The 17,198-nt window shown below is 38.1% G+C and overlaps 1 protein-coding gene across 1 annotated transcript in view; it reads right to left on the bottom strand.

The window, feature by feature from the left end:
- Positions 1-6,030: 6,030 nt before the first annotated feature.
- Positions 6,031-17,198, bottom strand: part of L2HGDH (L-2-hydroxyglutarate dehydrogenase) — a 39,487-nt gene continuing 28,319 nt past the window's right edge. The window contains exons 9-10 of the mRNA XM_006100243.3: positions 16,594-16,725; positions 6,031-8,573 (exon numbers count right to left, since the gene is read on the bottom strand). Coding sequence (XP_006100305.1) covers positions 8,378-8,573; positions 16,594-16,725 — 328 coding nt within the window. The 3' untranslated portion in view covers positions 6,031-8,377. The remainder of the gene's footprint in view (positions 8,574-16,593; positions 16,726-17,198) is intronic.

The following is a 17,198-nucleotide window of genomic DNA, read 5'->3' as shown; positions in this document are numbered from 1 at the left end:
CCGCGCTCACTACCCAGTCGCCGAGCGCAGCACGGAGCATGCGCGCCGCAGGGGCAGCGGCGCCGGCCGGGCGCGGGGGAGCAGGGGCGCGGGGCGGCCGCGGGAGGCTGCCTCTCCCCCGGGCCTGCCGCGGGCCTGTTGCAGACACACTCCCCAACCTCCTGCGTTTCACACGGACTCTCCCGCCTCTAGACCTTCCCGGGACAACATCTACACGGCGCCTCCCAGGACTCGGGCGTGGGAGGCAGCATGGGGGTGTGGAGGGAAAGGCATTGGGCTGGACGCGGTAGTTAGCGTGTGTCTGTGCACGGGTCTGTTCTCGAGGAGATGGTATCGTGGACGGGTGCCTTGGAGACGAAGGAGGGGAGGCGTGCGAAGCCCTTCGTACAGTAGGGTCAGAGAAAGGGCAGATGGCAGTGGCATTCATGAAGCTTGAACTTCATTCCATTCTTTTTTAAAAATATATTTTATTGATTTTTTACAGAGAGGAGGGGAGAGGGATAGAGAGTTAGAAACATTGCTCAGCCGCCTCTTGCACACTCCCTACTGGGGATGTGCTGGCAACCAAGGTACATGCCCTTGACCGGAATCGAACCCGGGACCCTTCATTCCGCAGGCCTACGTTCTATCCACTGAGCCAAACCGGTTAGGGGTTCATTACATTCTTTTAGAGAGTTAGAAAATCAATGAGAGAGAAACATCGATCCGCTGCCTCCCGCACACCTCCTATTGGGGATGTGCCCGCAACCAAGGTACATGCCCTTGACAGAAATCGAACCCGGGACCCTTGAGTCCGCAGGCCCACGCTCCATCCACTGAGCCAAACCGGCTAGGGCTTCATCACATTCTTAAAGGTCCTTCCCTTGCACAGTCCCCGATGTGTTCGCAAAATCGTCGTTTTTGTAAAACTTTCCAAACATATTTTTGAATTGTTTTCTTAATGACGTCCTCCTAATTGTGTAGGCATCAGGTCCCACGAAACTTGCATCTGCCCCTGTGGCCCAGTCATACTCAACAGCAAAGATCCTCCGACCATAGCTTTCCTGAGTTGAAGAGGCGTGACTCTGGAAATGTTATCATTAGCATATGTTTCATTCCACTACAGATGCTGAGTATATGGATTGTAAGAGATTGTTCCCAGCTACCAGCAGCAAGGAAAGGAAAGCGAGAACAGTGCAAAAAATGCCTGCCACATTTTAGTTCCAGGATCAGTAGCTGAGTGATTAACCTCCCCCAAAACACAAACCAAACATTTTCTCATTCTGGCAAGATCAGAATGGCAGGGTTGGAAAATTTACAGTATCTTTTTTCTAATCCAAGTATCCACCGAATCACGAATGTCTTCTAATAAATGGTGACCTCTACATTCCCATGTCCTGGGGATAAAAGTGAAATGCGTGTATTTATCCAAGTAATCTTTCTATCAGTGAGGACAAAGACTTTGGCTTACATAAAGTGTCATTGCTTTTCCCTCCTCTTCCTGAACTCCAGCCATAACTACTAAGCAAACTAGGAGACTGTGATTGTATTTTCTTTTAGGAGAGTAAAGTTGTTATTGGAAGTTCCACTCTTGGCTAAGAATATTGGACGCCTTCTCAAGGCCAAATCTGGCTTGAAGACACATTTTGTTCAGCCAAGGCTATATTTAAATTCTTAGAGTTGTTGTTAACGTTTTAAAAACCAGGAGATTTTGTATACCTGGATTTTCAGCTTCTCTTGACAAAGATCTGGCAACACCGGGCCCTGCTGCATTCCTGCAAGGGAATAATCAGCAGGCAGTGAGTAGTGGCTGCCCTCTTTAGAAAAGTATGCCATCCTACTTCCAGTTGGCTATATTCCCCACCTGGCACTCTTCACCCTTTTATGTAACCTGCCTAGTCTCTACAGGCATCTCAGTTGCGATCTCTGGGCGAGGCACACAGAATGTGATCCACGTGTGTGTGGAGGATAATCCAAGAATGACAGCAGTAAAAAGTTTCCCAAGCAGACAAATGGGCCATCTAGAAAACAATGTTGAATCTATACCCGCACACTCTACACTAGGATAAATTCCAGATGTGTCAAAGATTGCAATGAAAAAAACCTACAGAATAATTTGTTTATAATGTTTGAGTACAAAAGACCTTTCTACTATGATATGAAATCTAGAAGATTGATACATTCTATTTTTTAAAATGTATTGCAAAAAAAAAATACCACAAGCTGAGCCAAAAGGCAAATGACAAATTAGAAAAAAATATCTGCAACTCCTTTCCTAAAGAGTTCATTTCCCTAATATCTGAGAGTTCCTATAAATGAAAGATGAAAACTCAGAAAAAAGGATAAAGGATATGAAAAGACAGCTTACAGTAAAGGAAATTTAAATGTCTCAAACACATTAAAGATGCTTGACTTTACTCATAAAAATGCAAATTTTAATTATACTGTTAGCATTTTTACCTATTTGAATAGCACAAATCAAAACGGCTGAGTACACACTATGTTGGTCAGAGTATGGGGAATCAGGTACTCATATGTTATTGGTGAAAGTGTAAACTGGTTCAACCTCCATCAAGGACAACTCAACAATATCTATGAAAGTTGCAAAGGCACATACCCTTTGACCCAGCAAATTCTAGGCATATGTATGTCCAATAGGTATACTTGCTCAAATGTGAAATGACTTAGTACAAGGTTATTCATTGCAGTATTGTTATAGCAAAAACAAAACAAAACACCCTAGAAATAAACAATTTAAATAAGCATCAGTAAGGAAAGAACACAGTTGGAGTGATCGCACTACTGGATATCAAGTTATATTACAAAGCCACTGTAAACAAAACAGCTTGGTACTGGCACAAGAACAGGCATATAGATCAATGGAACAGAACAGAGAACCCAGAAATCGACCCAAGCCATTATTCTCAATAAATATGTGACAATGGAGGCAAGAGCATATAATGGAGTAAAGATGTTGGGAAAATTGGACAGGTACATGTAAAAAATGAAACTAGACAACCAACTTACACCATACACAAGAATCAACTCAAAAGGGATTAAAGACTTAAAAATAAGTCATGAAACCATAAAAATCCTAGAAAAAAAAAGTAGGCAGCAAAATATCAGGCATCTCAAGCAGCAGAATTTTCACAGATACATCACCTAGGGCAAGAGAAACAAATGAAAACAACAACAACAACAAACTAAAAGCTTCTGCATAGCAAAGGAAACCAGCATTAAAATGAAAAGGGAACCCACTGTATGGGAGAACATATTTGCCAAAGATACCTCTAATAGGGGGTTAATTTTCCAAATATTTAAAGTACTCACACAACTCAACAAAAGGAAGACAAACAATCTAATTTAAAAAATGGGCAGAAGACCTGAATAGACATTTCTCCAAAGAGGACATACAAATGGCCAAGAGACATATGAAAAAAATGCTCATCACTAATCATCAGAGAGATGCAAATTAAAACCACAATGAGATATCACCTCACACCTGTCAGAATGGCTATCATCAATAAATCAACAAACAACAAGTGCTGGTGAGGATGTGGAGAAAAAGCAACCCTTGAACATGGTTGGTGGGAATGCAAACTGGTACAACCACTATGGAAAAGTTTCCTCAAAAAATGAAAAATGGCCCTAGCCAGTTTGGCTCAGTGGACTGAGTGCTGGCCTGTGGACTGAAGGGTCCCCGGTTCGATTCTGATCAAGGTTGTGGGCTCAATCCCCAGTGGGGGGTATGCAGGAGGCAGCTGATCAATGATTCTCTCATTGATGTTTCTCTCTCTCTCTTCCTCTCTGAAATCAATAAAAATAAAATTTTTAAAGAGTACACATTTGATAACATCAGAAAAATATATTTAAAAAAACGAAAAATAGAACTGCAGTTTGACCTAATGATCCCACTTCTAGGAATATATCCTAAGAAGCCTGAAACATCAATCAGAAAGAGTATATTGTACCCCTATGTCCATAGCAGTGTTATTACAAAATCTAAGATCTGGAAACAGCCCAAGTGCCCATCAGTAGATGAATGGATAAAAAAATACTGGTACATATACACAATGGAATACTATGCAGTTGTAAAAAGGGAGAATCCTTAACTCTTTGAGACAGCACAGAGGGACCTGGAGAGTATTACGCTAAATGAAATAAGTAGACAGAGAAAGACAAGTATCACATGATCTCACTTTTATGTGGAATCTAATGAACAAAATAAACTGACAAGCAAAATAGAACCAGAGACACTGAAGCATGCAATAGACTGATATATTTCAGAGGGAAGGAGGGAGGCAGGAATAGTTTAATCAAATAACTTATATGCATACATGCATAACCCGTGGACACAGACAATGGTGCAGTGAAGAGCTGGGGAGGGGGCAGGAGCGGGGTGGAGGGAATTAATGGAGGGGGGAAAAGGGAACATCTGTAATCCTTTCAACAGTAAAGATAATTTTTTAAAAAATCATCAGTAAACATAAGGGACTAGTTCAACAAAAAATAGTAAATCCATAGATGGAACCTATAAAGTCATTTTAAAAGAACCAGGTTACTGTGATCAGGGCTCTTAAACATTCTCAAAGGTACGCTACAAAGCGAAAAGAGCAAGATGTATAATACAGCAATTCAGAGTTTGTTACTACTTATGTCAAAAAATGAAGGCAATGTATTTTATTATATATAAATATATCTGCAAAGCTGCACAAGATAGTGACAATTCTTGTTGCCTCAGGGATGGGACAGGTGGCTAGCAGAGAGAACACTTTTCACTGTGAATTTTTCTGTGACTTTTCAACCATATGAATGCTGTACTTATTCAAAACATTATTTAAAAGCCATTTATAAATGAAAAATTTCTAACTTCATTATAAGCATTTGCTTCAAGTGTTAAAAATGCAACTATTGCCCTGGCTGGGTGACTCAATTGGAGCATCATCACATACACCAAAAGTTTACAGGTTTGATTCCTGGTCAGGGCACATTACTTAGGTTGCAGGTTCGATCCCCAGTCAGGGAGTATAAGAGAGGCGACCCATCAATGTTTCTCCCTCCCTCTCTCTCTCACTCTTTCTCTCAAATCAATAAAACATATCCTCAGGTGAGGATTTAAAAATTCAACTATTAAACATACTGATACTGTAAGGGGGAGGCCCTGTGGATATAACAAAAAGCTCAATTATAAATTGGAGTTACAATTAATATGCTATCATAGCAATAATTTGACAGTAATTATGCCTTTTTAAAATTTAGAATGGCTTTTGGGAGACAACTTGAATGACCCAATCAGATTTTACAAGGCAGTTCAAATTTTACCACAAATATTCTCCTACTGAAAACATTTTCGAGAAGGACTTACTCAATGTTTCTACCATGTACTCTCTCTTCCTCAATTTATTTAAAGCTACAAGTGCCAGTCAGTAGCAAACCAAAGCAACACCACAGGAAACAATAAATGTCATTGTCACTCGCTTTCATGGTTCTTTGATGTAGCTAACGTTGGCTCTCTTACGGTCCACCTGCCGGAAAGAAGTTGGAGCAGGTACTCAGATCATTTGCCCTGTAATGACAGGCTCATGTCCAGGAGCCCGGCCCCCTGTAAGACATAACATACCAAACATGTCTTCCCAAGAACTATAATCTTTAATAAATTTCTTCAAGATTGATCTGTTGAACTCCCTTTCCTCTGCCCTCACCCCTGGAAAGCACTGTGTGTTTATAGGCGATAAACATTCTGCTATGAAACAGAAATAATGCCCCCTGGTGCTCCGGGGTATAAAGATGGCACAGAGGTCAGCCAGATATTGGCACCACTATCAGATAGAAAGCCATTTTTGTAAGTTGGGAAGTGTTCCACTTTTTACCCAAAATATAAACTACTACTCTACCTCATTTCTAGATTACACATAGATACAGAAGATTTTTGTGCATTTTTAAAAATCTGGCTACTAAAGCTTTGACAGTTCAAGTTCTACACACAAAAACAATTATTTGAATCAGAGTTTCAAATAAATGAAACTAAAAATTATGTTCGCAACACCAAGACTCATTAAAATATTTTTTAATGTTAATATACATTTTCTTCTCTCAGAAATACACAAAACTTTTAAATATTACATTCATGTTACACAACAAAACCCTAATGACACCAATAACTTATGTTTTACAAACAGAATAACCTACACATTCAAAACTCTTTCAATAACTTTTTCACTTGTATTTTCAGGTTAGTACAGACCCATGTGGAATGAGGGTTGCTTTAATTAGGGCAGTTATTTTTGTAATTTCAGTTTTTCACAGCTTAGTGCATATGCAATCTTACTGTTGATGAAATAGAGAATTGTAATATTTCCCATTTCTTAACAGTCTCATTATGGAACAGAAAAACATATCCTGTGTACTACATTTCTTGGAGGAATCAGTTGTTATGAAGAACCACTAGGGTTTGTTTCTTCCGTGAATGGTTTCTGAATGCTTTCAATATGCTTACTCCAAGTTTTGAATAAATGCCTAGTCTATTTTCCTGGATGTGTTACTTCTTGAACATGAGCAGACGGTTATGTACGTTTTCAAATTAATGAATGAGGTAGTTCAATCAATGTAATCACAGAGGCTTGAAGTGAAAAGGAAAAAAAACAAAAAAGCTTTTTCTATCAACCAAAATGTACATACTTCTAACTCATCCATTACACATCTTTGGAGTGATAAGAGGAAAAAACAAAACAAAAGAGGGCATGATTAATCCTGAGAGAGTACATGTAAGGGAAAGGGTGAAAATATCTCACCTACATGGTTGTTCTGTAATAAAAATTTCCCCAATCATTAGGCTGCCTTATTTTCATTTATACTTCTGTTTTCCTACTTTCTGAATTACAAGAATCCTTTCAATAGATACCACACACATATATGCAGTATATTATATACAGTATGGCACTGGCCAACAATTTAAAATACTCATGAAGCACACATAAATGTAAGGCACTTTTGCGGTTTACAAAAGTGAATGCCTCTAAGTTAGGTATTTTCTAAAAATGAAGAAATAGGATCCCTGAAAAACCAAGTCGGCATGAATCACTAGTGATCTTGGCCAACATCTGAGAACCTTGGTGTAACTCAAGAGCAGAGGTAAGAGGTAAATAATTTTTAAATCACAGAGTTCTGTATATCAGTGCCAGGATTCTAAAACTGCTCTCATAAAAACCTATCAGTTCTATGTTCTTTTAGTTTCTCAACCAGAAAAAACTGACAAGTTGGCAACAACCATTCATAGTGTACTGCTGTTTAGATTTAGTGGTGACACCATACCAAGTCAGTTATAAAGAGCTGGGAATAAAAAAGACTTTGCATTTCTCTGAAAATATTATAGCTTGATAGAATTTTACTCAAACTACTTTAAAATGTGAAATTTCATGTCTATTTTAAATCAAGAATTCCCAAATACAAATATTATTGCTCTAAATCTGAGTTTTTCTGACTTTAAAATTAAAAGATCTGGCCCTAACCAGTTTGGCTCAGTGGATACAGCATTGGCCTGCGGACTGAAGGACACATGCCTAGGTTGTGGGCTCAATCCCCAGTAGGGGGCATGCAGGAGGCAGCCGATCAATGATTCTCTCTCATCATTGATGTTTCTATCTCTTTCTCCCTCTCCCTCCTCTCTGAAATCAATAAAAATATATTTTAAAAAAATTAAAAGTTTTGTAACCTACAATATATTATATCTTCTTGTCTATAAGAGACCAAAAAGCTTACTATAAAGCCAAAAAATTAAGGGAATAAGCAAATTTTTATGCCATCATTCACAGAAATTCCAAAAGACTGAATCTCTAGATTATGGTTGGTGAGGGCAAGGTCAATTAAGAGTCAAGTCCTGGTTGGCACCGTTCAGTGGTTAGAGCACTGGCCCACACACCAAAGGGTCGTGGGTTCAATTCCCGGTCAAGAGCATGTACCTGGGTTACAGGTTCTATCCCCGGCTCAGTCGGGGTTGAATGTGGGAGGCAACCAATCAATGTGTCTCTCTCATATCAATGTTTCCTTCCTCTTTCTCTCTCTCCTCTCTCCCCCACTCTCCTCCCTTCCACTCTCTGAAAAGCAATGGAAATAATATCCTCAGATGAGGATTAACAAAAAAAACAAAAAAAGAGAAAAGTCAAGGATTCAGGAAAAGGTACAACTGTACCTTTTCTCTTTATTCTCTAAGTAAAAGAACATGAACTTTAAAAAATTATTTCTCTGTTATATCAGTTTAACAATTCAGTGGTTATTAAATGAGATAACTAAAAATGCTACTTTCAAACCATTTTTTAAAAATTAAAGAATTCAATTAGTATGTTCTTGTGGATGTTGCTGAATGTGGAGATTAAAATGCGTAGCTAGCTCCTTTCATTATTTACAGTTTAAATCTTTGTTGTACTTCATCTGCAATCATTCCAGAAATTGCAAGGGACGAAGTAGCAGCAGGGGAAGGTGCATTTCTCACGTGAAGAATGCGATTTCCAATAACCCCATCTCCTCCATCAAATACAAAATCGTCTACCAGATTTCCATCTTGATCCAGAGCTTGGGCTCTTACTCCAGCTGGACCTCTGCAAAACCAAGAGTGGCAGTCAACTGACTGGAAGAAATAGGACACTTTACAAGTCAGTGGTCTCAAAGTATTCCGAAAGCATTAAAGTCTTTATTCTTCTAAATGCACAATCATGTGGAAGCCCATTAGGCTTGTCAGTTATAACCTGTAAACTTATATTCTCAGTCTACCGCAGTGGTTCTCAACCTTCCTAATGCAGCGACCCTTTAATACAGTTCCTCATGTTGTGGTGACCCTCAACCATAAAATTATTTTTGTTGCTACTTCATAACTGTAATTTTGCTACTGTTATGAATCGTAATGTAAATAGCTGATATGCAGGATGTATTTTCATTGCTACAAATTGAACATAATTAAAGCATAGTGATTAATCACAAAAACAATATGTAATTATATATGTGTTTTCCGATGGTCTTAGGCGACCCCTGTGAAAGGGTCGTTCTACCCCCAAAGGGGTCGCGACCCACAGGTTGAGAACCGCTGGTCTAGAGCATAATACCCACCACATAACAGTGCCAATAAATGCTTATCAAATGAATTTACGAATGGGTTAGTTATAAATACCTTTTCTTTCCAAAGTAGCAGATAAATCCACATTTAATTAGAATAAATGTATTTTTATTTAAATGTATAAAATGAATTTATTATAAATTCAATAAATTAAAATAAGGCTCTTCTGATTAATACAAAGCAATAAAAGTAGGAGATACGCATGCCAATGCATTCCTAAATCCACCACAGAATTCTATTTTTGTGTTTTGTTTTGATTGTACACTATTAAAAATTTATGTAGAAAAATATCTGAAAATGGCAGCAAGTTCTTATTTTGTAGTTTGTTTTAATTTTTAACAGTTTAGCCTTCAATATTGGGCTAACCTTCAATTAATTAAAGAGATAACAAGATAAGAACAAAAATGAATTAATTTGATAGTAGGTTAAAACAGTAAGAGGCTTTACTACTAAAAGTGCTGTTTTATAACATGAGTTTACAAATTAGATTTTTTGTTTTTAAAATAGTTTAGAAATTTACAGATGAAATGGGAATAAAATATTTTTAGAATCCAAAAGCACCTTCATTGAATCTGCTCAAGAAAACAGTTTGAAAATACCTGCCTTATACATACCACCAAGACTCAAGAAATCAGACAATAATATTAATAAACGTTTTTATTGATTTTGTGCCCACACAGATAAGCACTTGAGTAAGATATCGAGAACAATATGGGAGCTCTGCCCTCTGAGACCTCAGCGTGGCTGAGGAGAGATAATGATAATAATAGCTATTATTTACCAATTGCTTAGTCAGTGTTAAGAATTCTATCATTTAATCCTTGCAACAACTCTAAGAGGCTGGTAACAGTTTATACTTAACAGTGAAGAAACACAGAGTGATTAAGTAACCTGCCTGAAGTTACATGGATATACTATTCATTTTTAGAGAAGTAAAAATAACAACAAGGTGAAAGGTTCTACAATAAAGATAAGTAATCTGCCTTACATTTACAGAAGCCTGCAGGGAATCTGGACAAGATTTTTTTGAGCTGTAAGGATTTCCAAGTAAGAATCAGATACATCGCTTAGAACACAAGATACAGTCAGCCAGCCCTCGCCAGTGTGGCTCAGTTATTAGAGCATAGGCCCCCGAGGTGCACTTGGTTGCAGGTTTGATCCCCGGCCCCCATTGGGGAAATGTGCAGGAGGCGACAAATCAATGTGTCTCTCCCACATCGATGTTTCTTTCTCTCTCTCTCTCTCTCTCTCTCTCTCTCCCCACCCCCTTCCTGTAACACAAGTATTCTGTAATGGCGGTGGGGAGTCTTATGAATCCACTAAATCAAATATATATTTTATTTACTTGATCTCTTCTATCAACAGACCTAAGATCATTCACCACAATTGTGAATTTGTTGTTTTCTGCTTACAGTTGTGTCAGTTTTTGTTTTCTGCACTTCATATTATGTATATGCAATAAATTTATGGTGATCCTCTTAACCTAATAATAATTTTTGCCTTATGGTGTATTTTATCTGAAATGAACCCAGTACTCATCTTTCTTCTAATAAGCATTTGCATAGTATATGGATGGTTTTTTAAATCCAACCTAACAATCTCCATCTCAACTATTAAATACATTTACATGTATTGCAATTACTGATATGTTTGATTTCTACCATATTACTGGGGTATTATTGGGGTTTTTCTGGAATTTTCCCATTTCCTTCTTGACTTACTAAGTTTTCTATATTCTTTTTTCTCCTTTATTGACTTGGAAATTATATAATCTATTTCTATTCTTGCGTTTAGTTTTATTTATTCAGATGGGACTCATTGTGCATCCTGAATTTTGTCTTTTTTGTCAACTCCAGAAAATTCTCAAGCACTCTTCAAAGTATTGCCTCTTCTCAATTTTTCTGCAATTTCTCTGAAATGTAGTCTGGAATCTTCTCATTTTCTTCTCGATGCCTTTAGTACCTACTACCCACATGATGGATCTTTGTCTTGCAACACTGTTCTATAAATGCTTCAAATTTTAATTTACTGATTTTCTCGTAAGGTCTAACCAGTTATCTAACTTAGTCATTTGAATTTTAAAATTTAAGAACTATATTTTTAATTTCTAGAAATTCTAATTATTTGGTTTCCAAATTTGCCTAAGGTTTTGCTTTTTGTTTTTGTTCTTATTCATGTTTTCAATTCCTTTTAATTCACTGAAGCATATTAGTTTCTAATATTACCATTACTCAAAGTTGTGGGGGCCTTATTCTGGTATTTACTCTATCTGCTTACTCTCACTTGTGGTGTTTTGTAACTTTCGATGAATAGTTTTTGTTCAGCAGGACTTTATCTGGGGGAAAACTGGGGGGGTTGGGTTGAGGTTTTGTCCCTCCACAGAGGTTTTACATTTGCTTCTATCAGGTGCTCCAGAGGTATTGCCATCCTGGGAACACTTTTTTTTTTTTAAATATATTTTATTGATTTTTTACAGAGAGGAAGGGAGAGAGATAGAGAGTTAGAAACATCGATGAGAGAGAAACATCAATCAGCTGCCTCCTGCACACCTCCTACTGGGGATGTGCCCGCAACCTCTCTCCACTGGATTATTTAAAAGCAAATTCCAGCCCTGACTGGTTTGGCTCAGTAGATAGAGTGTCGGCCTGCAGACTGAGGGGTCCCAGGTTAGATTCCAGTCAAGTGCATGTACCGTGGTTGCGGGCACATCCCCAGTAGTGGGTGTGCAGGAGGCAGCTGGTCGATGTTCCTCTCTCATCGATGTTTCTAACTCTCTATCCCTCTCCATTCCTCTCTGTAAAAAATCAATAAAATATATTTTTTAAAAAGAATGAGCTTTAGAAAAAATAAAAAATAAAAGAAAATTCCAGATGGCACATCATTTCACTACATTTCTTTTAAAAGGATTCTTTTTTTAAAAAAATGTATTTTTATTGATTTCAGAGAGGAAGGGAGAGGGAGAGACAGAAACATCAATGATGAGAGAGAATCATTGATCAGATGCGTCCTGCACACCCCACAATGGGGATCAAGCCTGCAACCTGGGCATATGCCCTGACCGGAAATTGAACCATGACCACCTAGGTCAATGTTCAACCACTGAGCCACGCCAGCGCTAAAAGGATTCTTTAACCCTTTGCGGTCGTTTGTCTACTCTCAGCCACCAAAGCTTTTTCTTAACTCTATTCATTCATGTATCAGTTCATAATTTCTCTGAAAGCTCTTAAGTGTCTAAGCGACCTTGTCACGAACCAAAACATTGCCCCGACAAATCAGAGATATCGAAACTCAATATAAACAAACGCGGTCGTTCCACACTCGCCATGCAAAACACCGTGGCGAGTCAGTCGCCTTTTGAGAGTGAAGAAATCGACAAGCTTCGGAGATACTTCGCAGAATTTCAAATAAAGCTTTACAAATTACGTTTAACTGTAATTAGGCATTCTCGCTTGTTAAGATATTTCAAAATAATACTCCAAAATGGCAAAAAGAAAGTTACCAAAAGAAGTGTACTGCGAATCTGAAAGTAACGATGAAGAGTTTTATTTTGGCACCTTGAATACTGACTCTGATGTAGAAAGTGATAACGTTTGTAGTGATTCTACTAGTAGTGACGTAGTTCCAAAAAAGTATTAATCTTGTTTATCCTTCATAATCTTGCATGTTATGTATCACTGCTCTTTCAATGGAAATTAATTCCAACCAGTACGACACCCATGTCCAAATTTAATACGACCGCAAAGGGTTAAAAATAATAATAATAAACGAATTATTGCTTAGTATCATCAATATTTAGTCTTTAGTCAAATTACCCTTCTCTCTCTCTCTCTCTCTCTCTCTCTCGCTCTCTCTCTCTCTCTCTCCAAACAGGTGTGAGGAGAGGCCCAGGGTTCTAGATTTTTAGGAGATTCTACCCACCCTACTTTCCCCCTTCCCTCAAGACCAGGACAGACAAAATTCCTAACACTTCCTTGGTGCCAAGGGGAATTTTTTTAAAAGACTTCCTTTTCACTGAGGGTGCAGCCCTTCAAGAGTCCCTGGATTAACCCAGGGGTCTCAGTTCCAACTTTTTACCTTTTACAGACCCAAGGCCTCCTTTCCAGCACTTGAGTGGCAATTAAAATACAAGTCCCTAATGTTTTATATTTTGTTTTCTGTGGTTGATACATGAGTTTATACAATTGGAAAAATTCACTGACCACTTAAGATCTGCATTACTTTACTGTATGTAAATCACAAAGCAATTAAAAATAAAACATAACTATATTTCTATAAAAATCAGCCAATCCTCCCTACCCCTCCAGGACAGCATCAAGCACCGATTCCTCTCAGTATCTGGGTTTCCTATTTCCCCTCAGTCCTCACTCCTGGGATGCCCCTACCTTACTTTCTCGCACTCCCGGCTATATGTATTTCAAAGGATTTTTATTATATTTTCTCCAGACTCTCTTAGTGTTGGGTAGTGTGAGAGTTACCACATTTATTAGTTTAGTGGTTCTCAACCAAGGGAGATTTTGCCCCCTAGAGGACATTTGGCGATGTCTGTAGAAATTTTTGGTTGTCTTAACAAGGAAGTACTGCTGGCATCTAGTCAGTAAAGGTCAGAGATGCTGCTGAACATCCTACAGTGAACTGGGCAGTCTCCCACAACAAAGACTTATTTGGCCCCAAATGTCAATAGTGCCAATACTAACAAACCCTGATCTAGATCACCTTTACTGCAGGAATATTTGGCTTTCACATTTGCCTTTCACAATGACACAGTATAGTCTTTAGCTATCACTCAGGATGAAAACATCTTGCCTAAAAATTTACTCTAGAATTCCCCCAATATGATATTTTTCAAAGTGAAGAGTGGGAAAAGGAGAGATCTTGGCATTTATGTCTTCATCTTTTACATCGTTGCAATATTAACAGATACAAACTGCTGTTGGATTACCATGTCCAAATTAATCACAGAGCAAGTTAAAGGACTTTAGAGCTAAAATTAAGAACCTTAGAGATCTGATTTAACAATGAGAAATTTGAATGCCTAATGCATATATATTGACAGATTGTAACTTTACATTCCAATCTAATGTTCACTATTAAGTTACTGTCCAAGATACTCTGGCTAGGCAATGAGAAGTCAAACCGGATGCTCACTGGTGGTTACTGCAATTTAAGAACATAATCCTGAGCTAAATACCCCATTAAAAGTGCTGCTTCAGTTCTCTTTTACTATCCAGAACTGCTTAATATGCTTCTGTCTCAATATTACTGGTACAGCATTTATGGTTTTACTACAGTGGGTTGCATGATAAGCAAGAACTGCACTTCAGAATGTGGGAAAGTCTACTGATCATTATTATTATTATTATTTAATATTTCAGGCATATGACAAAGTACAGAGAATAATATGATGAACACCTGCTTTCTTCACAAACAGCTTAAGAAATAAAGCATTACAGATATGATAATAGTCCCTGTGGAACTCTCTGGATCCCATTCCCTTCTCTCCCCAGAGGTAACCACTCTCCTGAATTAGGTGTTTACCACTATATTTGGTTTTATTTTCACATTACGTGTGCAATCCATAAATAATATGTGGTATTGTATAAACTTATATAAATGGTATCAAACCTATCTTCTACAACTTCCTTTTTTATTGATAATTTCCCACATTTAATAGCTATAGGAACTGAATAAAAGGGAAGAAGTAAATGGAATTACTTTTCTATCTCCAAAGAGAAACTCATCTGTGATTGGAGTGAATTTGTCCCTAAACGCACCTGCCTACAATGCTGAATACCCTTCTCTACTACCTGCTAACGAAACTGGTAATTGAAATCAACACTCCCACAGGGAGAGACAAAGAAGTGTTCACCAAAACCCACCAGCCCCAGTCCAGTTCTAACTTATGAAATCCACTGGTCTGAATTGTTTCCCTCAGGCTTTTACAAAAGGGTGGTAATCGAATATGAACAGTGAATTCACTGCAACTGTTTATACACCTATTGTATTTTCCAAGGAATATCAATAGCAGTAACAGACACCAGATTTGACCAACTTATTTTAGATATAAAACATAACAAGTTTGCTAAAGCAAACCACTGAAAACATAAAAGCCTTTATTTATAGATGAGTGAAAGAAAATAAAGCCTAGATATTTTTATCCCTTCCATTTCAGAAGGTAAGTAGAGGAGTGAGAGAGATAAGAGTAAAACATTAGCTGGGTTTTCATAGATCTTCTAAGGATTCAAAGAGGCTGGTCTGTGAATGACATATTAGAGTCAGACTTAGACCAGGACGTTCCCCTAAGGGAGACAGCTGACATGATGATTGCTCTCTTCTCAGTCAAGCTGCTGACATTTTATACCAGTCAAGTTTTGCAGCGACAGACATTTAGTTCTCTGAAGATTCATGGGATGGATTCATGGAGGGGAGTATCTCAAAGTACACTGCTGATTAGGCCTAACAAATGGCTTATTCGGGGGAAAAGGTGAACACCATACAAATGTCACCAACGAGAAAAGGAAATAGGCTCGGGTAGTATTTAGGACAACTTACAGATCAAGTCCAGAAAGCTTTTGACCTTTAAGAAAAACAAACAAACAAACAAAAAAAAAACACACACACCAAAACAATTTAAGTAATCCTTCCTTTGACTCACATTGACAGTTACTACACTACTTCCCACTTCTGTCCTGAAAGTAGAGTCACTGAGTGGAGTAGGATCCCCAAAAAGAAAAAAAAAAGCAGTGGGAAAGAGGTAAGGTAAGATGCCAAGTATAGGAGTGGTTTCTAGAAGGTTTTAAGAATCAAACAAAATAGGGCATTGTAATGTGTTTATTACCTAATTAGTTAATACGGTGACCACTGATCTTATACAGAATTAAAGGAAAAGGCTTTGGAATCACAAGAGGCAGAAGCCAGGGAAAGCTTAAAAATTCCTGACAAGCCCTGGATGGTATGGCTCAGTTAGTTGGGCGTCATCCTGTGCACTAAATGGTTGCCGGTTCGATTCCGGATCAGGGCACATACCTAGGTTTTGGGCTCAATCCCTGGTAAGGGGTGTGCAGGAGGCAACCAACTGATGTTTCGCTCTCACATTGATGTTTCTCTCCCCTTCTCTCTCCCTTCACCCCTCTCCCTCCTTCTCTAAAAATCAATAAAAAATCTTTTTGAAAAAATTTCAGACAAGATTTTTTTTATCATGAGTGATAGCTAGACACAAAGGTGACGGTGGCATATTAATACAGATGCAATGGAGATTTCAGTTTAATGCTGTAAGGTAGTCTAGATAATTATAAATGGTAGATGTAGTTCCAGCACTAAGGGCCACCACGCAGCGATGCCCAACTCATGCACTGCAAAGGGAACACAACAACTTGCTGGGAAAGAGAGAGCACACAAAGATTCAGTGGGCACGCCGACTGAAAGGGAGCCTATGAATCACCAAGTCAGACCCACCTCCCAAGTTCCCCTAAATCACGACTGTACTTACAATCCTTATGGCTTTTTCTTACCTAAGTATATCACGGACAGTAATTTCAGGGATAAACTTCTGAAGGTGTTTCACTGTTGCACTGAGAAAACAGGCTTTATACATCTCACTGACTCCATAGGAGAAATTCTGGGACACCAGTTTAATCAAACCACTGGAAACAGAAAATAAAATTTTTGAGAGAAAGGAATTCTTTATTACTATTAAACATCTTTACAACTATTAGATTTGGACAGGGGCATCACAAAAATCTAGGCAAAGTCAGAAAAACCACATAGTAAAAGAAAATCAACTTTTGGCCACTGTAAGAAGGAAACTTCATCAAAGGAATGCCCTTCAAAACCAAAGGTTAACACCTTTCAAAGGTAAACACCTTAGATGACCTGAGAATGCTGGCTTCAAACTAGAATTCTATACAGCCTGCCACTAAAAGGCTTTCTGATACAAATGTTACATGCTTTCAAAACACACCTAAAAGGCATTAGCAGATCTCTACCTCAGGACATTAAAGAAGTAAGATAGATGTTTACCTTTTTTTTTTTTTTAATCAGCCAGAGGTAAGATACTCTAGTAATGATTCTCAAGTGAGACTCTGTGTAGTCTATGTATATATGTATTTTTAAAGGA

This window comes from Myotis lucifugus, unplaced genomic scaffold, assembly GCF_000147115.1.
Source record: "Myotis lucifugus unplaced genomic scaffold, Myoluc2.0 scaffold_304, whole genome shotgun sequence".
Taxonomy (NCBI): Eukaryota; Metazoa; Chordata; class Mammalia; order Chiroptera; family Vespertilionidae; genus Myotis; species Myotis lucifugus.
Note: the sequence above shows the minus strand (reverse complement) of the source record. Positions and strands in the feature narration are given on the sequence as shown.